General features: G+C 45.9%; 1 protein-coding gene across 4 annotated transcripts in view; it reads left to right on the top strand.

Moving 5' to 3' along the window:
• Positions 1-24,770, top strand: part of LOC126419085 (fibrosin-1-like protein) — a 731,992-nt gene that overhangs the window by 442,945 nt on the left and 264,277 nt on the right. For all 4 annotated transcript variants that reach the window (XM_050086186.1, XM_050086201.1, XM_050086194.1 and 1 more), the window contains exon 3: positions 24,456-24,575. In XM_050086186.1, the coding sequence (XP_049942143.1) occupies positions 24,456-24,575 (120 nt within the window). The remainder of the gene's footprint in view (positions 1-24,455; positions 24,576-24,770) is intronic.

The following is a 24,770-nucleotide window of genomic DNA, read 5'->3' as shown; positions in this document are numbered from 1 at the left end:
TCTCTCTCTCTCTCTCTCTCTCTCACACACACACACACACACACTCTCTCTCTCTCTCTCTCTCTCTCTCTCTCTCTCTCTCTCTCTCTCTCCCCCCTCCCCCCCCCCCCCCCACACACACACACAGAGAGAGAGAGAGAGAGAGAGAGAGAGAGAGAGAGCTGCGGTCTCCACCAGAAATCACTTTTCTCTGAGCATGGGGAGACGGAAGTAAATTATCTTACGAAATAAATCAACACTGAAAAGGCTGATATGATTAATGGATGAAGAGGAGGAGAACTGGGCTGCAAAAATTTGGAAGTTGTCGTGACAGTGCGAACGATGTTGTGTGGCTTTGTGCCTAACTGGATCATTTCCTTAATTCCAGTCACTGATCACAAAAAAATTGTCGTTAGAGATGAATTTGCGCTCCGTAATGACCACCTGCAGATCTGACCAAAACAGAAACAGCCTTACGTTACCGTGATACGTTGAAGCTAAGGTACGGCTTCTTCTATTTAGATCAGATCTGATGATGGTCACTATTGACCCAAATCGACAGTTTGGGGACCATTTGTTTTTGATCATTCATTGTAATTAAATTATACAGTCTTGGATCATTCAGTTTATTTGACTAACCACATAATAGTGAGACTAGATAAAGGTAATATTTGACACATCTCGACAAAAGCTGGTTGTTTCAAACTTGTTCAATGATCTAATTTTTTTTGCCAAATTAGTTCGGGGCATTGACACCTGCCCTTTGAGAAGTATTTACAGTCAGCGGGTATATCGTTATTGTCTCTTATTATAATATCTTATGCTGTCTTCTTATATGATGTATAGGAAGCAGCGCGCTATAGTGTCATACGATTATTTTGTTGTGGCTCCCAAGTTGCGAATGAAAAATGGTACTGGGAACCATCGAGCGTGTCATCGCTGAGTACACTTGAGTACAACCAACCATTCGACAACCTGTGGAAAGTAATAATTTTAGTAACGCCTAGAGACGGCCGGTCTAAACTGCGCGCTAACACATGTAATACGGTTTATGCAGCAGCGGTTCGTGCCACCAGTCAACGCTCTGGTCCGGCTAAAAAAGTTTTTAAGAAACTTAATATAAGAAATTTCTGCCGACACTTACGCATCCAAAATGATCTTCAAAGGCGCACAGCGGCCAAGATGTAAAGAAAAGTGTTCTTTGAGCCAATAATCGTGTGGGGATGGTTTCATTATAATGCGGTCATTATTAGACAACTCTCGCCGTTTGTTCTTCGAAGCTGTCGACGATGAAGCAGAGGCTAACTTGTCTGTACACAACTGATTCTTGTTAAGGAGTTGAAGAAGAATGAAAAGTAAATTAGATACCTCCTATTTAAAGATGGTAAAAGAAGCAAAAAAAGAAAAAAAATGTTTCAAATGGATCTGAGCACTATGGGACTTAACATCTGAGGTCATCAGTCCCCTAGAACTTAGAACTACTTAAACCTAACTGACCTTAGGACATCACACACCATCCATGCCCGAGGCAGGATTCGAACCTGCGACAGTAGCAGTCGCGTGGTTCCAGACTGAAGCGCCTAGAGCCGCTCGTCCACCACGGCCGGCCGTAAAAGAAGCACAAACTCCGCTTGTTATAGTAGTATTTATTTTGTTACGATACAGTTTTCCGCTGGGCGACCCACAAAGTGACTAGCGTCTAAAAAGATGCTAACATGCAAGAGAACCAAATCTCGAAAACTAAAAGATAATATGTAGTTCACAGAGTTTTTCGCGCTAACAGTCGACGGAAATCTCGATATGACGTTTCTTATCTATCATCGTGACAAGAAAAGAATGTGCTATTTTCAGTATCGTTGCTCAATGATGGGAATATAAGAGCAACAGACATCAGGCGAAGCAGGAATTCACTTTTCTCTTAACTGAAATAGCTGTTCCTTTCCAACGTTCGTTGGTCCTGTTTTACACGCACCTCGGTATCCGCAAGTCAGTCAACACATGCCTTCGTTTGTCTCAAATCCAGGTGAGAATACACATTTATCATTTCGATTTTAACACTTGTTGCGTCACTGCGTTTTATTATTTTAGGAGTTGCTAAATACGCAAATGTAACCTATTCCTTACTTGAGCCTTATCTACCAGCACTAAATGCCCGGATTCCATGTTGATTATTATTCACTTAAAAGAACCTTCACGTTTGCTTTAGCAAACTGGAGTCATTGTCAATTCCTGAATCACTAGTCTTTGTGCTCCTTAAGAAATGTGTGTAAAACGTTCATAGACAGCAAATGATCGCATTGCGCTGTATGTCTTGCACTTCTAAGGTGTACGGTCGTTAGAAATTCTCAGCTTGACTACTCGAGACGGGCACAAATCTTGTTGGAATTGCACCAAGGAGCAGTGAGGTCGCGTCGTACATATTCAGCGTATTGTTCGAAGAAGAGCAGCATTACACCTAATCGTTATTCTCCGTGTTCACGGTTAGTGGTGCTCGAACCGTAGTAATTCAACGTACGTGACTTTTATGGGGATTAAGTGCTTCCTGAAGTGATGAATGGTGCTGAATAACACTTGGTCTCGGATGCACTGGACTCTTTCCAAGTTTGCTGGACGTGTTCACTGCAGTACTGTGCTTTTATCCTGTTACTTATCTGCAGGCTACTGTTTAGACATTATTTGTCTTACGCTGAATGCAGATAGTAAAGAAAATTGGCTACATTTCGGCCACAGTGGATATTCGGATGGCCCACGTCACACAGTCGTATTACTTCAGATATGGTCAGTAGCACAACACGACAAAAAAAGCGACCGTCGGGTTGACAGGGAACTGCAAAATTACCTTAGGTTAGTAAGTTACCGTGGACGGTGAACTGTTAAGCTAAAGTTTCTGTGCATTTGAATCGTCAGGTCTGACGACTAGTTTTCAAAGATTTCTGTCTTTTTCGCTGCTTCCCCTTTGTGTGACACCTTTCTTTGCACTTTGCACGCATCACGGACCGTAAGCTTTTTGCGAAATAAAGTAGTACTGGCGGGTAAAAGTTGTTTGTCTATACACAGCCGGCCGGTGTGGCCGAGCGGTTCTAGGCGCTACAGTTTGGAACCGCACGACTGCTACGGTCGCAGGTTCGAATCCTGCCTCGGGCATGGGTGTGTGTGATGTCCTTAGGTTAGTTAGGTTTAAGTAGTTCTAAGTTCTAGGGGACTGGTGACCTCAGATGTTAAGTCCCATAGTGCTCAGAGCCATTTGAACCATTTGGACAGAAGCGTGTTTTCCTGTGTGGTAAAAATCATTGCCCTGCTTAAAAAAAAAAAAAAAAAAAAAAAAAAAAAAAAAAAAAAGTAGAAGAAGAAGAAGAAACCGAGTCTCGTCTCCAGTCACAATTTTTCGCCAAAAACCTCTCGCTCTCCACACTGAGAGGCTGCGACACATTGGATGCAGTTGTTCTCCTTGTCTCTTTATTCTATTCCAGTGGTCGTCAAACAGCAGCACAGGCCGCATACCACACCGTCAGGTATACCTGCGGCCGGCGGTTCTCAGTCTATTTTACAATAATATACGTCCAGCTACTAACGGCCGAATCCATAAATGTCAACTAGCTTATGAGTGTAGTTGTCATGCTCAGTAACAAACAGAAATAGTAACAGGGGCAGTAATATTTCAAGATGTCCTAAACTTCAATTGACGTTAGGTCATTCGGCCCTAAGCTGAGAAAAGTTGGCCGCTTATCTCAAGGTAGAGGGATGGTAGCGCAGCCCCTGCGGGGCTAGAGAGTGTGTGAGCGTTGTTTCTCTTCCAGTATTGACAACTCACAGGTGTGCGCGAACGTGCCAAGCGGTTGCCATGATACAATGTTTGACATTGGAAGTAACGTGGATTCGTGAATGCGGTTCATATTTGTAGAAAGGAATAGGACATTAAATTAAGGCTGTTGTAATGCAATGCAATGAGTAGGAGGACAATGAAATTCAAAACATTGAGTAAACATCTGCGATCGTGTATCGTACACCATAAGTCCTTTAAATATAATACAGTTACTGTTAATAGTCTGTTAATCTTCAGTGTCACAACTTTGGGGTCACTGAGCTTGGCAGCAATATGAAACACTGAACAGTCGACATGAAGTGTTGCGAATGGTGCCGACTTTGAACGAATCAGTGCTGAAGACCTGGACAGCTTGTCGCGTCCTTACTGTAACTAGTCTCTTGGGTGCTCATAACGCACTAATTTGTGTAGGTTACCAATCAGGGAAAAGATCGACACATACGTGACTCAGGGTGTGGGCACAACGTTGTCAGTATTGGTTCTTGAGCAAAAAAGTTTGACGATCACTGTTCTAGTCCGTCAAAATTTTCTGTAACCAGCGTGCACAAATCTCGGAGTAGCTCAGTTTTTCGGGAGGGGTAGTGGCCGTCACACTGCCTTTACCGATCGATAACTGTCGACACAATTCGTCTGTTTTTAGCCGGCGGTCGTCACGGATGATTTGGTCGACACGCTTGGATGTTGCGCTGGCCGGCTACTGCGCTCCACGTTGCATGAGCCGACTGTTTTTGCCCTTGGTGCTGACGTCCGCCACAGCATCTTCATACTTCTTCAGCCTTCGAGGAATGGGATTGGGCGTTTCACCTTCTGCAGTAAGGAATTAGTTAACGGAAAGTTGTCTTACACGCGCAGCAATGTTGGCCATTTTCTAAACGTGCGCAGTAGGCCAGCTGTTGATGTGGGACGCTGTTACTAGAGTGGGCTGCAGAAGGTGGTTTGCGGAAGTGGGCCAAATTACTGCATTTGCCGATATGTTGAAGGAGGAGAATATATAAAAGACGGATTACTTTCTGCCTGGCCGTCATATATATGCGGCGGTTGTGAATTCACGGAGATTGACGTGAAGAACTTTGCCCGTCGTACTGTTGAACAGTTGAGGCGCGATGAGAGGAGCCGTCGAGACGACAGGAGGCGAGGCTAGGAGACGCGGCGCGGTCGGCGGACAGCTAACCCCGCAAAGTGGCGGCTGGTCGTATCGACCCCCTCGCGTCTGTGGGGAGGGGCTTATCCCCGGCTCAGCCGCGGCTCTGGCAAATCCCGCCGTCTGCCGGCGATCACGCCGGATCCGCTGCGCGGAATACGTGTCGCCGGCTAGCCACTGCAGGAATTACCTCACCGCACGGCGCAGTGCAGGGGCGAGAAGGGCGCGCTGCAGCTCGTGTCTGGACCTTAAAATAACGTGCCGCACGAAGCGAGCGAGAAAACTGCGACTCGAGTAGACGAATTATTTACGGAAGAGTCAATAAAGCGGTTCGACCCGCCGACCTCTGAAAGGTCGGTTTCCGTTCCTGGGAAATGGAGGCAATACTGGCTCTTACGATCAGAGCCGTACCGACGTGATCCTGTGCCGAGTGCCAGAGGTCCCCCCCGCCCCTCAGTGAAACTTAACTAGCCATCGGTAGCTTTTTCTACATATTAAATTCTATAATTTCGCTAATAGGCTTAGCGGAAATGAAGCGTTGTTACGCAGACGCTGTTGTCCATGGTCTCGCCACCGCGGGTGCCTTTGGACTTCATGTCACTTGGACTGCCCCCCCCCCCCCCTCCCACGAACCGGGGAAACGGCGCCGCCAGTCACCTCCCACGTCGAGGAAGAGATTATAGATCAGGAGGAGCTGTCCTTGTGCCTGCCGTGCAGTGTGTAGTCCTTCCTTAAGGAGATCGCGGCGTCCATTGCGGATGGGTCGTACCCTCATAGGGACAACCCATATCCTTTTAAGCTGGTAGACGTGCCCAAACCTCCCCTTCCCCACCGCCCGTGCCGGCCGGAGTGGCCGAGAGGTTCTAGGCGCTACAGTCTGGAACCGCGCGACCGCTACGGTCGCAGGTTCGAATCCTGCCTTGGACATGGATGTATGTGATGTTCTTAGGTTAGTTAGGTTTGAGTAGTTCTAAGTTATAGGGGACTGATGACCAAAGATGTTAAGTCCCATAGTGCTCAGAGCCATTCGAACCCACCGCCCGTGCGACCTCCGCCACACTCGTCGTCTGTTGCACGAGGTGGTGTCTCGGAGCGATCAACGCCCTCCCCATCTTCACCCTCGACGACTGAGAGCACGTGTACCAGGTGGCCGAGAAGTGGCTGAAGGAGGAGTGGCTTTCCGGCAGAAGAAAACCTGCCCCAGAGGACGCAGCCGCCGTCGCCTAGTTCGAAAATCTTCGAAAGTAGCCTGAGGACCATCCGTACCAGAGGCCATCGTTACCACCAATGCCTACCAAGCAGAAACAGCAGCTTCGCTGCTTAGACTCCTGCCCCATCGGACTCTATGTTCAGTCCGTGATATAAGTGAGTGAGTGAATGAGTTGAAAAAAATATTGTTGGTATTAATTGCCATGCACAGCGATCTTGCGCTTTGTAGATTACAGGGCGTTCATTTGTCGGAATATTGGCGGTTGTCAAAGACGTTATCCATCTGCGTCCCCCTAAGTTTTCTGAAAATTACATACGAAAGAAGTCAACATTTCAGACCAAAAGTTCTGCGTGGAGGGGCTAGAACGCTTCGCCTTTTCTATTTGCATGAAATGTATTCGGAGTTGCGAATACAAACAAGCATCAGGTGTGTAAGGGAACGACGGCAATGAAAACTTTGTGCTGGACCGGGGACTCGAACCCGGATTTCCCGCTTTACACGATCGGTCGCATTAACCGCTTTGGCCATCCGTGCACCGCTTACAGCCAGACCCAAAGTTGTATTGTGATCGTTCCTGCTTCACAGGAAACGCTGCATCCTTCTTCTTAACAAGACAGGCTCTACAGTATCGCATTTATCCGCTGATACCAGGCAGCGACTTTCAATTAAAATGGCCTCCCCTTACGGGAATACATAATGTGTGTAAGAGTACAGATTGTGCCGAAGGGACGACGACATAGGGAAGTTTGGGTCCGGCTGCGAGTCGTGCACTAAGGTGATCGCTCGTGTGAAGCGGGGAATCCGGGTTCGAGTCCCGGTCCGGCAAAAATTTCATTTTCGTCACTGTCTTGTGCAGCTGATGTTTGTTAGTATTTGTAACGGCGAATACATTTCACGTATTCCATAACGGCTGTAGTCGCCACAGTGCCTGTTCCTTCGTAGTAGGAGCATTGCACCGTTCTCCTTTTAACAAAGGCACTGCAATATCGTGTTTTCTGCTTGCTTCCTCCGCTGTATCGTCTAGTTCCAGCCTTCAGTCTGCAGAAATCTGGAAGAATACCGATTATCCTCCAGACCGTCCCGACTTGCCCCCATGCGAGTTACATCTCTTTCCAGAGCTTGAAGAACACATTCGAGGAATTCACTTTGATAGTGAGGTTGTGGCCCCGTCAACAAAGTCAGACTTTCTACAGTGACATTAACAAACTGGTCTCTTGTTGAGGGAAATGTGTTCGCCACCAAGATGACTTCGTTATGAAATAAATATGTAAAATTGAGAAATAAAGATATACAATGTTAATAACGTTGTAAGCTTTAAGAGTTCTCACGTAAAAAAAAAAAAAAAAAATTGTGGGCATTATTTTTGGGCGTGCCCTCGTAAAAAGCAGACAGGCAGTAGCAAGAAAAGCATTTCCGAAGAAGAGATTTGTTAACATCGGATATACAGTTCACCGTCTTTTCTGAAGGTATTTGTGTAGAGTGAAGCGTTCTACGGAAATGAATGTGGACTGCACGCAGTGCGCAGAAGAAGAGAATAGAAAGCAATTCTGGTGGCTCAATTTAATATTCGAACTACTATTCTGGCAAATTCTCATTGGATACTATGCTTTATGGTAGTCAAACCTATCCAGAAAAAAAGACTCACCGACCACAATGATCACTAAACTTAACTGCTTCATGACGATGTAGCTGTTAAGCGATGGTGGATCCTGCTGAAATATAAAGACAAAAAAAAAAACTACTAATTACTTACATTTGAGATAAGCTACTGGTCTTTAGAGCCATCTCATTGTCCTAACCACTCTGTACAGGGTTATTACAAATGATTGAAGCGATTTCACAGCTCTACAATAACTTTATTATTTGAGATATTTTCACAATGCTTTGCACACACATACAAAAACTCAAAAAGTTTTTTTAGGCATTCACAAATGTTCGATATGTGCCCCTTTAGTGATTCGGCAGACATCAAGCCGATAATCAAGTTCCTCCCACACCCGGCGCAGCATATCCCCATCAATGAGTTCGAAAGCATTGTTGATGCGAGCTCGCAGTTCTGGCACGTTTCTTGGTAGAGGAGGTTTAAACACTGAATCCTTCACATCACTATGCGTGAAACTTGCCCGCACGCGTTCAACCGTTTCTTCGCTCACTGCAGGCCGACCCGTTGATTTCCGCTTACAGAGGCATCCAGAAGCTTTAAACTGCGCATACCATCGCCGAATGGAGTTAGCAGTTGGTGGATCTTTGTTGAACCCTGAAGTGTCGTTGCACTGTTATGACTGACTGATGTGAGTGCATTTCAAGCACGACATACGCTTTCTCGGCTCCTGTCGCCATTTTGTCTCACTGCGCGCTCGAACGCTCTGGCGGCAGAAACCTGAAGTGCGGCTTCAGCCGAACGAAAGTTTGAGTTTTTCTACGTATCTGTAGTGTGTCGTGACCGTATGTCAATGAATGGAGCTACAGTGAATTTATGAAATCGCTTCAATCATTTGTAATAGCCCTGTATTTACTTCGCATAGACGGTGTTATAATTTCATGTTACAACTGATTTCCCCATTATTTTATTTATAAACATTGGCGATCCATTCTTTACTTCATAGAATACAGAGTAACAGAACAATCAAAAGCAACACTGGTGACAGACGGAACCACTGATTTCACGGCAGTGTTGTATTTTGATCGGTTTAAGTCTGATTGATTTGAATGTCGTTAGAGATTGATTACTGGTTCCCCTTGGGGAAGGAGGTATGATAGAAGCAGCTTTTTCCAGAAACAGTCGCAGTATAGGCTTTGAGGCAGTTAGAGAAACTACGGCCAATGGGGAGTTTCAACCCCCCTGCTGTAGGATAGGGCGATGCCCAAGTCGACAGAAATCGGTATTACAAGTTTGTCAGTAGGATTAAGGTACCAGGTGGAGAGGGGTAGCGTACAGACAAATGGTAACATTATCCCGTTCGCCGATAGGTAGAGCCGCGAGCAAAATGTTATTCAGATATTAATCATTTAAATCCTGTAGGATCGAGAGTAATTATCAGATTGCTGTGTACGTGTGACTGGGAAGTGCAGCGGCGATGCCCTTTGACCCGTGCTCGCCGGGAAATTGACTGTACCGCTGCGAAAGCCGCAAATACGCGCCGCGCCTCGCCGGGTAACGCCAGCAGATAAGTGATTATGCCGCCGCGCATTTGACGCCGGCGGGCCAGCGCGCAGCCAAATCCCCCGGCCGCGCCACCTCGCCAGCGTATATAACATCGCCATCACCGTCGCCGACAACGGCCGTGCGAGGGCGAGTTTGCGATCCAATTTATTACGGCGCCATCTGGCGGGGGCGGTAAATATGTTGCTCGCGGCGCCCTGATCCTCCGTTAAGTCTGGCGGCCTACGCGGGGGATGGCGATACCGGCGGTAGCTGGCCGCGTGCGCATGCGCGCGCGCGCAACTACCTGCTCCGCGGCTACGCGCGGCTAGGGATTAATCCGGCTTATATTCGAAATTAAACTGTCACGCCGGGGGAGAGGTTTCGCCAAGTCACAAAACGGATTCCGGCCGAGCTGTCAGGGGACGCGCCGTTCCATTAGCAGCGCTACAGCATTTCAGCCGGTTTTAGACGGCGGCGGCTCTACAGGGCGTTAATTAAAGTACGAAGCGGCTGGTCTCGCCGCGCTGTGTCACCGGCGAATCGGGCGGCGGATGCATTTTTCAGCGAGCGGCCCGCGGCGTGTCATTGATCGCGCCGCTCGCCGGCGTCAGCAAACCGCACGGGTGGCGGTCTCGCGAGGCCGTGTCCCGCCGGAGAGCGACACGCCTGTCCGCCCGTGACCGCGCTCCTAATTTTTGATTTACGCCTTTCCACGGCCGGTGCTCGGCTGTTAAACGAACCGTGGCAGCAGTGCCCACCCAGCTGTGCCCATTCGTTTTCCCCGTACTCGATCTCTAAAAATAAAAATACCGACACACAAACGGATTCTTGTCTCTGTGGCACGAACTGCCACCGAAGGCTCGAAACGTTTCCTACTCCATCGCGCGTCGTCATTATTACGATTCGAAACTTACCGCACCGATGGTAAATGAGGCGCAGCGGTCATAGTTGCGCGTACGTAATTAAATTGCACATTATCATGAGCTTAATTATTTTATTACTTTCCCGACGCATTTCGGCCACTGTCCATCTTCAAAGAGACATAAAAGAGTTTGTTAGAATGTATCTCGTACCGACACGTCTATCTGAAGATGGCCAGTGGCCGAAACCTATCAGGAAATAAATAAAATATTTGTGGTAATGGCACAGACTATTATTGCTGCGACCGACAAACGAATGTGGCAAGAAGAGAACCCTTTACCACGGAAAGCGGTTGATACTAAGAGATGGCTTTTCTTGCACGCGGCAACTATATTAGTCGACTACAATATTGTTGCACCTGAACCCGCCAGGTTAGCCGAGGGCGCTAACGCGCTGCTTCCTGGACTCGGGTAGGCGCGCCGAGATCCGGATCGAATCCGCCCGGCTGATTAACGACGAGGGCCGGTGTGCCGGCGAGCCTGGATGTGGGTTTTAGGCGGTTTTCCACATCCCTCTAGGTGAAAGCCGGGCTGGTCCCCACGTCCCGCCTCAGTTACACGGCTCGCAGACGTCTGAACACTTTCGCACTATTCCATAGATTACACTTGTCGCAGACAGTTGCGGTACAGTAATTCCTTCCCGGGGGGTGTAGGGTGGCGGCAGGAAGGGCATCCGACCACCCCTTCAGCTAACATTGCCACATCGATTAACCATGCCGACCCGGCGTATCCGCGGGACAACGGCACAAGCAAAAGAAAGAATATTGTTGCACCTGAAAGTGAGGACGCTTCGGTCGACTTAGTTTCGAGTTTTTATCGAGATACTTCATGACTGTCTGGACATCTTTCGCAGTGCGATGAGTTTTCCTTAGTGCTTGTTTAATGTAACTTCACCGCTTGTTTCCGATAGGGGCCAGGCGAGACCAGGTACAAAGTATCTTTGTCAGGTAATAATAGCCTCGTCACAGCGCCAGATAGGTGTAGGCAAAATAGGATACAAATTATGGAAACACAGCTGCAATCAGCTACACGTTGATAGAAATTTCATAATACTTTACTAATGTATGGAGGTGATGTGTGGCAAGGTATGTAAAAAGTTCACTTGCACTAACCTTTCTTGTACTCTGGTCTATTCGTGAATCCAGTGAACGATGACCAACATATCTAGGAGCTGCAACTGGGCTCTTCTGAACGGCGACTGACGCTGCCTTTAGGTACGGTGTCGATACTGCCGAACTAACTGTTGATACACTCTCACTGGAGCCGTGCTGCTTCTTATATCCGTGTTTGGTGGATCGATGTCCCATTGCGAACTTACTTACTCGACGTAAGGCACCGGCATAACGTAGTCTGTGTTGCGTGAGTCCTATATGGCATCGGAACGTAACTACGATGCCCATTTAAGTAGGTTAGGCTTGCCCTGTCTGTGTGTGGCTGTGCCTAGGATATTCTGGTGGAGAGCAATTATTATTATTTACGAACGTAGGCTTCAGTGGCTGTTGATATTTCTAATGAAACATTTTTCGGCCACGTGACCGCGACTGACGTATTGACGACAGCTGTTGTGTGTCCTGTTCACCAGGGTGATTCATCTACGTCTGGATCAGCGGCACTTTCAGATACAGTCCAATGTTTGTTTAATCCTCCTCCTAGTGTCAGACTATCTACAACGTAATTAGATGGCAGGAATGGTGAGGCGAGGTCTGACATCGCTTTATTGACACCAGACGCAGCAGTAAACGTAATGGCCGAAGATTGCCGCACCGCCACTGGGCACTGCAGGAAGATAATGAATAGTTTTATTGGCTAGTCCTTAATTTGCTGATACCAGCCGTTAGGAAGCACTATTAAAATCACTTCCAATAATGAATAACAGTCCCCACCGACGTCGCCCAATCAGACACCAACTAAACGCTTAAAGAACAGTACATTTCCTCTCAGGATCATTTAGTGTTCTTAGTCCAACAAAGCGTCACAGACCGTGAACAACGCTCAAGAATCAGTCTGAAAAGTTTTTGTAAGCCACTTCTTTGCTAAATAAATTTGACATTCATAACAGTCTTCCAGCGAATTTCAGGTATTTGCTTTTCCCACTTAATGTAGTCATTCTACTTTCATTGGTTCAGGACGGTTACTACTCACAAGGGAACATCCCCATCACACCCCCCTCAGATTTAGTTATAAGTTGGCACAGTGGATAGGCCTTGAAAAACTGAACACAGATCAATTGAGAAAACAGGAAGAAGTTGTGTGGAACTATGAAAAAATAAGCAAAATATACAAACTGGGTCGTCCATGTGTAAGATAGGCAATATTAAGGGCAATGTGAGGCGAGGAGCGCCGTGGTCCCGTGGTTAGCGTGGACAGCTGCGGAACGAGAGGTCCTTGGTTCAAATCTGCCCTCGCCTGAAAATTTTGCTTTCTTTATTTTCGCAAAGTTATGATCTGTCCGTTCGTTCATTGACGTCTCTGTTCACTGTAATAAGTTTAGTGTCTGTGTTTTGCGACCGCACCGCAAAACCGTGTGATTAGTTGACGAAAGGACGTGCATCTCCAATGGGAACCGAAAACATTTGATCGCAAGGTCATAGGTCAACCGATTCCTCCACAGGAAAACACGTTGTTTTTATGATTTGTGTTTATTCATATGCAGATTTAAATATGATTAGATATTATTTTGGTATTGATTATTTTTCTTTTAGTTTGATTCTACTTAGTTTTTGAATTTGTTCTTTAATAATTACTGCTTGTATACGACACTGGTGACAGCATGTGCGTCACATGACAGGAATATGTTGTCGACCCACCTAACTAGTACACTTGGCGAATGGGTGAAAAGCCGGCCGGAGTGGCCGAGCGGTTAAAGGCGCTACAGTCTGGAACCGTACGACCGCTACGGTCGCAGGTTCGAATCCTGCCTCGGGCATGGATGTGTGTGATGTCCTTAGGTTAGTTAGGTTTAAGTAGTTCTAAGTTCTAGGGGACTTATGACCACAGCAGTTGAGTCTCATAGTGCTCAGAGCCATTTTTTTTGAATGGGTGAAAAGATTCTTCTACCTTGCCCGATTTAGGTTTTCTTGTGGATGTAATAATCACTCCAAAAAAAGTGATGAAAACATAAGAGTTTTTCACATAAACTGAAAATAAAAAGTTAAAATTTTCGGTCGAGGGAAGATTCGAACTGAAGTCCTCTCGTTCTGCAACTGTTCACACTAACCACGGGACCACGGCGCTCCTAGTCTCATACTGCGCTTAATAGTGCTTATATTACACATGGACGACCCAGTTTGTATATTTTGCTTATTTTTTCATAGTTCCACATAACTTCTTCTTGTTTTCTCGATCGATCTGTGTTCAGTTTTTCAAGGCCTATCCACTGTGCCAACTTATAACTAAATCTGAGGGGGGTGCGATGGGGATGTTCCCTTGTCAGTACAATGATACTTCGCCAACAGCTTAGTTGAAAAGTAGCTGATGTCTTCGCCTATATGCGCAATACACCACATTTATCTACGTTCAGGTTTAACTGGCAGTACCTGCACCAGTCATCAAGTCTGTGCAGTTTTTCAGCACTTCGCTACCGTTCTGCCGCGTTGCACCCTTCCTACAGACATCACAGTTGTCAGCGAACAGCGGTCCCGGCCGTAGCGGGAAGCGGACATGTCGACAGGTGTAAAGGTAATTTGAGCAGTACCGAAAGAGACCGGATGTATATGGTGCAATTTAGGTCTTCTGACTCTCCATTGCGATAGTCCCTGAATTATCTTTACAGCTGTCGCTGTCGTGGAGTTGCATGGACGTTACACAATTCGCTTACAGATACCAGAGCGGCTACGTTTGTTTAGAGACTAGTGATGTGGGCAACCGGATGAAAAAAGTCAATTCAGTCGGTTGTTGGAAAATAATCGACTCATTCGATTGTAGTTTTCCTCATCGCTTGAATTATTCATTCACTCTCTTGAGCAGAGGTTTCCAGCCTTCTAGTTTACCCGGGCCAGACTGGAAGAAGACGAGTCTTTTTGGGCTGCACTTAATGTGATCAACACAAACAATGATCGCCGAGGGGAAAAAAGCAACCGAATGGACCAGTGAAAGAATATTAGCATGTTGTTGGATTTTCCAATTGAAGACATACAGTTTATTGTAACTTTACACAAACGGAATTCTTGTTTTATTTCTCTCTTTAACCGATCGTGTGATAAATGCTCACTTCGAGAGCCGGACCGATACTTTATTTTGGGCTGAATGCGGCCCGAGGGCCGCGTGTTTGACACCCCTGGACTAAACTCGTAGGTGCAACCGAATGGGAACGGTCGATGCTGACAACACATTCGGTTCTGAGCGGAAACATTCGATCGTTGTTAAATCGTTCCTGTAGTCTACACTCGGGTTATCTCCTGTCCGTCGCTGTTCTTGCCTTTCCGATATTTGCTTTTTATTGAGCGCCAATCAGTAGCTTTTTGCTCAGCTTTTCGACCGTGTGTATCAGTAGGGGTGTTCTTAATGTTGAACTTCATGTCTGCATCAGAATGCCGAAACGCTCAGCGACGTGGGAGTGGAAGTAATCATACGACTGGATATAAAGTGATTCTCAAGATAAATTCAATGCGATATAGAGTATGTGTAAGGACGTTTGATACTGTGAAACAAGAAGTTCAAAGAAAATTCGACTACATTATTCTTGCAAAAAATACTTCCGATGAGTGTCAGTGTATGCTTCAAAAGCAAGTGATAGGGTCATCCAAGAATTAAAATAAATGTATCTTATATTCATTCTGTTCATGTCACCACAGCATTTTTTCTATACATAATTATCGGTTGTGGGTGAAAACGAGCGGGAAGATGAGTGCAGAACGTTAATAAATCTAAATAAAAACGTACTTCTTCATTTATTTAAACATATAATTCTAATGTAGCAGCAGTTATTCACGTGCCCTTGAAGTGAGATATGTTATTTGTCACTAAAATAGTTCGCGTACAACCGAAAAGGCTGAAAATCATGTTAAAGGATAAAAAAGCAATCACTCAAACCCGGGGACAAAGTGACAACACTTACATGACTTACGTAACCGCCAGGGACTTACCAGTCGGTTGTTTCCCATTAAACGAAACCACTCCAACCGGGCGAGTAGGTGAAGAACATCCATAAAGTGACGTCGCCGCAGAGACTAGTTTCAATCGGCTGTTGGAACCAGTCGCTTTGCGGCGGTCACTAACACAGATGCGCCGTTGTAAACATCCGGGATCGGTGAAGGGTGCGGGTGGCCCGACTGCGCTCACCGCGGCATCTGATACGCCACCTGTATCGGCCGGGTGTCGGCTTTTCAATTCGCCCTGCAGCTGCTGCGCCTTCACCTCGCCTGCACAGCACAGCACAGCACAGCAAAACAAAACGACGGAGGGCGCAGCCCGCTGCAGGGGCAGATAGCGAGCGAGTCGCTTTCCATTCGACCGGCCGCTGCCGGCGGCGATTTATCGCGACCGTCCACCACCACCACAGCTGCCTGTCGTTGTTATCTTTCCATTTGAAACACATCGCTCTCTCCGGCCGTAATAAACAGCGGGGCGCAATTCGATTACCACGGCTCGACACGGACGGATTTGTTTATACTTGTAAAATGTGTTATTCTGATTAATTATCGGCAATCCAATTGCGATATTGCTGTATATTTTGTAACGACACTTCCAACTGCTGCTATTAATGCCCGTCGCGTGAACTCTCCTCTTTTTATTTCTGCGAGTATGCGTGTGGCAGTCCCCTCACCCTTCTGGCCGCTCGCATGATTCGCCAAACACCGTTATAAAATCAGCGGCTCGTGTCGAATTTATTGCTTCCGCCACCGTAATTTGTACTTATTGCGCGGTGCTGCTAAACAATTCACTTTCAGGGCTATGACATAATTTATTGTTTAACATTCAATTTTACATTTTGTTTCCAGTGTTTGAATTATCTCTGCCTGCCCCCCCCCTTCCCCCCACCTCCTGCTACATTGTTTACCATTTGTTGCTTCATGAAATTCTCGCTGCAGGGGAAATGAATTACGGAATCAACGAATGACATTTACCGAGGCCGTTTTTTTTTATTTGTAGTAACAAATATCGGTGCAGTTTTAATTAATAAATCAGTCGGACCAGTGACGTGGAGGTATCATAAAATTAACGCGCACACTAGCAGCGTATTTAGGTTCCCCTTTTTTTTCCTGCCACAGTTTCCTTTATGGGCGGAACTGATAATGGCCATGTTTAATGGCTGGCCAGTGTTAGGCAGAGTTAACATGCGTCCGGGACGGTGGAGCGCGGACAGCTGTGTGCTGTTCTGGCTCTTTTCACGCCTTTTTGACGGCCTGTGTAAACACATTGTTAGCTCTCGGCACGGGGCCATGCACGGCTGCCCTCGTCCGTGGCGAAAGCTCTCCACTGCCAGAGCGGCCTGCTGCGGCGCTTGTCATTTTTTTTTTTTTTTTAGCATACTCACCACCATAATCACGTACTCGTACGAGACTACGTCTATAGCCAGTAGTTAAAGAGGTAACATCAAACTTGTCACGTAAGGTTCCCTAATAATACGATCAGTTCTAATTTAGTATTCCTGAATATATTTCATTCAAAATCATGTCCGTGGTGAATCTATATCTCCTATATACTAATAATAAAACTAAATGCATCGTGTCGGTGTGCTTGATCATGCTAATGTCCAAAACTGCTAGATGATCTTTCGTGCCATTTTTAGGGGTACCTTGAGTGCAGCTTGGGGCAGTGTCTAGGCTTTATTTCTTCAAAACCGGAACACGAAAAAAAGATGTCGTAATTTGGTTTTATCTAAAATAGTCTGCCCATGGGCCCTATTCTGTATCGTTCATACCGATCGGTACAGTGTAAGCTTCTGAGACATGTTACCGATCGGTCCTCATGCCGATTTTTCGACAATTGTACGGAGAGGTTTTGGATTTCGGTATGGTTCTCTCGTTCAGTTCGGTGAAGTTTATTTACACCTAGAATTCGTCATTTTAAACGTATTGAGCTGTTATAGCTTCGGATTTAGTGACTGTTACTGGAGAATCACCAAGAGTTTTGGGAAACATTACATCAGAACTAAGGTGCAATACGAATGGCACACTGTTGCAATCTGATATGTGTATCGCAGCTCTTGTAGCTCGTACAGGTTCAAATGGTTCAAATGGCTCTGAGCACTATGGTACTTAACATCTGTGGTCATCAGTCCCCTAGAACTTAGAACTACTTAAACCTAACTAACCTAAGGACATCACACACATCCATGCCCGAGGCAGGATTCGAGCCTGCGACCGTAGCAGTCGCGCGGTTCCGGACTGAGCGCCTAGAAACGCTAGACCACCGCGGCCGGCAGCTCGTACAGGAAGATACAGGCTCTCCAAGACCATTACAAAGCCAATTGATTATTGTGAGTTCTTTTGCGGTATTTTTTGTGCTGGTGGATAATTTATGGAAATTAAAGGCAGACAATTTGTAAATTTGCTGCAGGCGAACGTCCTGCGCATCTCGAATAACGCCAAAGAACCATCCAAGCGTAATTAGATGAACATACTGTCATCTGTGCCAAATACTACGCCTCGATGAGAACTAGTCCTGGATTAACTCGTGGCTTTCGCATGAAGTTCAGTATTTAGGAGGTGGAATCCTACCTTGTCCTATCTGTCCTGGCGAATATTTCCTCTAACTTACCTACAGAAGTGAAACATAACTGTGCTTATTTAGACCTTAAATTGGTGAGGAATACAGGTCAGAAATACACCGGATCGGTATTTTAAAATACGACTGTCGGAGCAGGGGAGACACGGATTACGCGGCAGTTACTTAAGCCCTTAAGCCTAACTGTTGGAAATACCATATTCCACTAGCGCTTATAGATAAAATACTGTTTTTTTGCGTACATCCAAAAATAAGTAGCTAATCCGGAGAAGAGGAGCCTTCATGTTGAATCATATCAAACACACGCGTTGTCGCGTTTACTATTTTATAATTGAGGCGTTAGGTGAAGGCAGTGGAAGCAAAGTGCGGGCGCGAGTAACCAAATAAGACACATCAGGTGGCTGGAATTGTGTTGAGTAATTAGAAAAACTTCACAGCACATTTGTGAAAGAGTAGACTCGTCACAGTAGCGCCTATAAACTCACTGTTCTTCTTCGTTGTGCTGCGCTTTTGAACAGGGAACCCAGTGTGTTTTTCCGCCGCCGCCGAATTACGTCTTCACGACTCTGCTGTGCTGTCAACCAGAAAGGCAAGCGACTGTGTGCAACTGCTGAGTAATGCAACACCCCAGGGCTGCTATAGCTCCACTCTTCAGTTTTAAACCCTCCGCCTTACATTCATTTACACGTTTATCACGACAATAAAGTACGGTAATAACTGTGCTGTTGCACAAGAACATACCCCGCGGCAAATTTTCTGCTAGACGTTACATTCCAGCTAATTAACGAGAACGGAGTAAAAGTTTTCAACCGCCAGGTAAACACGCCTCATCTCGTTATTCAGAGTCTTCGGCTGATTACATGTTCGCAGTTCTGTGGCCGCGAGTGATTAGGGTTAAAGGGTTATTACATATTGAACCTAAGCATTAAAACTAACTGCTTTCATATTTCATGGGATTGCGTGTGATCTTCTGTAAAATCTTTTTGTGCGCAGACGTGTTTTTTAATTAACCCCCATTCGGCTCCCCAATTTAGTTACATCTGACAATGGATACAGTGGAGTGCGTATGTTTGATTATCGCAAACGAGAAGGTGATGAACTTTTATCTTAGGGTTGTGGATAATCAAAGGAACTATATTTTTCGGAGTTAAGAGTACATCATACATTTCTAGCAGGTGCCTGAAGGTAAAGTAATATGACCGCGAATTCCATAGCGTTATAGTATGAAGAGTAAAGCATAATGTTGTACTGAAAATTACATACTTCGAAGCCGCCAGAACCTGACAACCGTCTGGTGTGTTCTCATTCCACAATGAAGCATGGGCAGGGGGTAATGAACCGTACCAATAGAGAAAGTAGTGATACAAATTGTGTGTGTGTGTGTGTGTGTGTGTGTGTGTGTGTGTGTGTGTGTGTGTGTGTTTCGATGAGCTAATGCTTACGGCTAGGTATGGACAGAGAATTTTTGGCACCCCATGTGTGAACGATGACGTGTGCGTGCTGTACGTCAGCGAATGTCAACGCCCCCGCGGACGTCCGGTAGAGGACAGCGAGACGGATGTGGTTAATCAGGATCTACGTGACGGGCACGTTGCGTCAACACAACCCCGATCTGCGCCCAGTCACGCAACGCTTTCGCCGCATAACGTGATCGGCCGGTGACATTCTCCTATGCGTATTCAAACTTCGTGTATAATCGGATGACTCAGCTGTATCCTTGCATCAATCAGTGTGTCATCCAGTGCAAATACAACAGTTACCTCAGTATCTGTGCTAATTATGTTGCGAAGTATACGCAAATTAAATACCAGAATGAAATTTTCTCTCTACAGCAGAATGTAAGCCGATATGAAACCTTACGGCAGATTAAAAATGTGTGCCGGACCGACACTCATTTCTTCCAGGAGTACTAGTTCTGCAAGGTTCGCAGGAGATATTCTGTAAAGTTTGGAAGGTAGGAGACGAGATACTGGCAGAATTTAAAGCTGTGAGGACGGGTCGTGGGCCGTGCTTGGGTAGCTCAGATGGTAGAGCACTTGTCCGCGAACGAAGGACAAAGGTCCCGAGTTTGAATCTCGGTCCGGCACACAGTTTTAATCTGCCAGGAAGTTTCAAATTAAGTACCAATTTGACTATTCTCACTATTGAAAAACTAGTTGCGACATCTTGTACCAATTGTCAAAAATGAGCGATGTTCTCGTTGTGTGAAACAATAGAAAATTGTTCACTGCTGTATTCTTTATCTACAGTCCGGTCCAACAAGAGTTTCCGCTTTCTTCTACTCTTAAAAAAATACGTTAAGTGTATTGTTATTTTATACAGGGTACATAGGAATATTATTTGGTGACTGTCGTATTGCACAACAGCCTTTTTTCTATTTTTTCTACAACTCGTAGCTTGTGGTGCAGTTTTTTCTCATGTTTTGGATTTAATTTGTTTGGCGTACAATAGCACAGCTACAGTGAGTGTTCCAAATTGTAAAGTAAGGAAAAAATGGTCTAGGAAAGTAAGGAGAAAATAGTGTAGGTTGCAAAAACAGCATAAACTGTATTGACGTGTTTCGCCTTTCTCAAGCGTCTTAAGAAATCGTGTAGGAACTGTGTGTAAAGCATTAGTCGTAAGTAGAAATTTTGGCGTGCACCTTCGGCGAAGGTAGATGCGGTCATGCAATTTGTATACCAATGTTTGTGACAAGTTTGGTGGGGTAGGGGAGGGGAGGGGAGGGGCTATCTAAGCCTACTGCGTCCCTTCGCTGAAGGTGCATACCAAAATTTCCACTACTTACGACTAATACGTTACCAACAGTTGCTATAGGATTCTTGAAGATGCCTCAACAGGGCGAAAGTCACAGTTGATGCACCATGGCCATAGAATGGGAGGATTTATATTATCTTATTCATTGTACAGTCGCATATCATTTGGGTGGTTAAAACCGATTCGACGAAACTGTCATATTTAGATATCGTTATTCTCCGTTGTGTAACACCACATAATTCGTCCGCTAAAGTCGCCTACCGAAAGTATCCAAAAGCTGACGCTGTAGCAGCTGATCATATTTTCCCTGCCTCCCCCCCCCCCCCCCCCCCCCCAATACTGCATTCAAATCTTCATCTGAAAACAGCGGAGTTATTTTTTAGTTGGGAATACGGTACAAGTTTCCTTCTGTCCAACGTGTACAAATGCCGAATTGATTTCTTCCTCTGTTCAATAGGCGACAGTGCCGCTCCTTTCACGGTTTTCAATTTATTTGTTTTGCTATCAGACGAAGCTCTTTCCACCAGATACACTTATGTCACATAACAATACAAGAAGAACAGCTGTCTGACTTGATTACAAAATATAAAGCAGTAACTGTGAGAGATAATTAATGTGCAAAGTATATTTGTATGACTGCACTATTCAAATAATAGCCACATTATTTTGAACACAAAAACGTATAGTTCCCTTTTACGAAGACTAATGAATGGATGATAAATTTGTCAACAGGCCTACCCAAAAGAGCTGGCGAAAGAGAAAACTAATCCGTTATTATTAAAATATTGTACGGCATAATCGTTCTTTGAGGATTAAATTCATCACTTTCTGTTGGTATATGTACAATGAACTCATTAGTGAGGCAACAGACACAGATTGAATAGGGCACTAACTTTAACAAATATCTACCTTGATTGGTATTGTCTAGGTACTCTGTTAATAGCAGCAATTCCTTTATCGTGAATGTCTAAGTTTGTTGGTATTGCAAACTTATAAAATTCGTGTTGATGAAGTTCTAATGTAATGTTCTCGTCTTTTCCATATTTCGAACTTTCTCTCTCTCTCTCTCTCTCTCTCTCTCTCTCTCTCTCCCCCTCCCTCCCTCCCTCCCTCCCTCCCGCTCTCTCTCTCTCTCTCTCTCTCTCTCTCTCTCTCTCTCTCTCCCTCCCTCCCTCCCTCCCTCCCTCCCGCCCTCTCTCTCCCGCCCTCTCTCTCCCTCCCTCCCTCCCGCCCTCTCTCTCCCTCCCTCCCTCCCGCCCTCTCTCTCCCTCCCTCCCTCCCGCCCTCTCTCTCCCTCCCTCCCTCCCTCCCTCCCTCTCGTGATCAGTCGCCCCCTTGGGCACTATGTTGACTATCCTGCCGCAGGTCTCGTCTTCCCTTTCTGCTGGAGGGCACCGACGTTACTGCTAATGAAGGCAGCTCACCACCGCCCTCGGAGCTGACGGCAATTGTGTTAGCTCATTACGCCACTAACAGACTCATCGCCACGCCGGCGCGAGCAGTTTGCATGCTTACGACCGGCATTAAACAATAAAAACCGCCGCCGGCATTAACATTTATATCATTGCGCAGTCGGTGGCCGTGGCGGAATCTTGGAAATGCGCGCGCACCACGTGAGCTATTGTGTGCTGATGGCAATGCTCCATTTGTCGGCTGTACGGAGCAGGCAGTAACGGCGTCGCCGCTTTAACGAGCATTTGCCCCCGGCAAGGAGTCTGAAACTCGCACCACGCCGCTAGACCCCCCCCCCCTAACGCACCGGCTAATAGAATATTATCTTTACGAGCCGACGCTGCGTTTCGGTTTCTTATTTTTTCGCGGGCACCGAGAGAGGCTCCTTAGGCAGCTCGTAAAAACGATGCCATTGCAGTTTTTCTTGCTGTGTGAGGTTGAATAGTCTACATAAATTTTCAGCCATTTTTCCCATGCATATTATGCGAAACGTTTGCAGTTTACTCTTCGGCTACAAAGCAAACGATGGCCCGGCTTTGATCCTACCGACATCAGAAACAGCTGCGACATATCTTACTTTACAAATTAAAAAAAAAAAAAAAAGCAAGCTGGAACAGAATATTGGTTGAAGTAGTCGTGGTTGGACGGAAAGTAGCTGTGCTCCCTAGAAGACACTCCACACTTCAGTTGGAAGCGCTGTACATAAAGTGGGTAATATCTCTTTGTTGCTGACCGACTGAAGCTTACTGCAGGATGTCATTTTCAGCGCAGTATATCGTAATGCTGAGTTTTCGTGCAATAACGGTGACATTCACGTCATATCGTAACTCGGTTTGTCACTCACCCCCTCTCTCCCTCTCCCTTTCTCCCCCACTCTCCCTATACCCCCCTCCCCCGCCTCACTACCTGTGTGTTTTTTTTTCTTCTTCTTCTTCTTCCTATTATTATTATTATTATTATTATTATTATTATTATTCAGTCCAAAGACAAATGAAACATGGGAGCCAAAAGGTGTAGGGTTGCTTAGAGCAGATGCTCTTATTTGCTGAAGCGTTGTCATGTAAGCCCTTAGCGTGATATTTTATTATATTACTAATCGCTACATACTAACCATCAATGTGTCAGTGCGGCACATCTGCGTAAGAAGTGAGCGTGTCGACTGCGTATCAGGGGACGGCCTAAGGATGGTACTCTGTGCCGAAACCGGTAGCTCGTAGACGAAATAAATAAATTGTGACTATAGACTAAAACAAACATTTTCGTTACTATTGGCTGCAATTTGTCGCAAAGTTATCTCGCTTTTCAAGCCACTTCGCTTAAGTCGTTTTCCGTTTTTCTTTTATAATTCTCAACTCTGCAAGAACAACTAAGAGCGGGGTATAACGCTTCCATTCAGTCCCTTGTTGACCAGTCTGGTATGGTGGTTGAAGATAGCAAAACGAAAGTCGAAGCTTTAAATACCGCATTCAAGAAGCGTTCACACAGGACAATCGTACAAACATACCGTTATTTGGCCATCCGACAGACTCCTGTAAGGACGACATAGTAATAAATGCATCTGCCGGCCGCGGTGGCCCAGCGGTTCTAGGCGCTACAGTCTGGAACCACGCGACCGCTACGGTCGCAGGTTCGAATCCTGCCTCGGGCATGGATGTGTGTGATGTCCTTAGGTTAGTTAGGTTTAAGTAGTTCTAGGTTGTAGGGGACTGATGACCTCAGAAGTTAAGTCCCATAGTGCTCAGAGCCATTTGAACAATTTTTTTGAGTAAATGCCTCTGACGTAGAGAAACAACTGAAAGAGTTGAAAGAAAATAAGTCAGGAGGTCAGGATGAAATCCCAGTTCGGTTTTTCAAAGACTACTCTACGGCATTGAGCCCTTGCCTAGCTTGCGTGCTTTTTATGTGACGCAGCATGTGAAATTTGCTTGATTTGAACGGGTTACTCCTGTAACTGAAATATCAGATCTGAAGATGGTTCTGAATGAACCGAAACCGGTCATATGAATAAAAAAAATTTTGCAATCAAGACTGATTATAAGTGACATTATAAAATCACTGATTGCTGTTATCCCAATCAGACATTATGTCTGTTTTTGCAAATGACCAGTAGTGATACAGGGTACCCTCCGCGAGCGCATTGTTCTGTGGCTTGCGGAGTATTTATGTAGATATACATATAGATGTACGTATATTAGGACCCAGTATTGGATCTTGTGGACGTTCCCATTCACAGACTTATCTTCTGTCAACATATGATGAATTGCAAAGTAAATGTTGCAGCCTTCTTTTTGTTAAATGTGACGTGAGTGAACTGTTAGGATTTAGCAGGGAACCCATTAGTTTAGTGCTGGTGCTTGTTGCAGGCGGGGGTGACGCTGAACCACGACGCCGGCACGAGCGACGACAGCGGCCGGGCGTCGGAGCGCCTCAACGGGGCGTGCGCACCCCTAGAGAGGGACAGCTCGCACGACCGCCTCAGCGACGTAAGTACCACACTGCACATCACCTGCTGCAGTGCCGGATAAAGCCTGAAAGGCGAAAGTAATATCTTTCCAAATTGGTTTAACTATCACATGTTGTTGTTGTTGGGCTGCTGGTGGTGGGGGTGGTGGTGGCAGCCTTTAGTCCGATGACGGGGTTGATGCAGGCAAATGCTGGGAAGGCTGCTTTGAAAGAGC

Source organism: Schistocerca serialis, chromosome 1 (genome assembly GCF_023864345.2).
Source record: "Schistocerca serialis cubense isolate TAMUIC-IGC-003099 chromosome 1, iqSchSeri2.2, whole genome shotgun sequence".
Classification (NCBI taxonomy): Eukaryota; Metazoa; Arthropoda; class Insecta; order Orthoptera; family Acrididae; genus Schistocerca; species Schistocerca serialis.
Note: the sequence above shows the minus strand (reverse complement) of the source record. Positions and strands in the feature narration are given on the sequence as shown.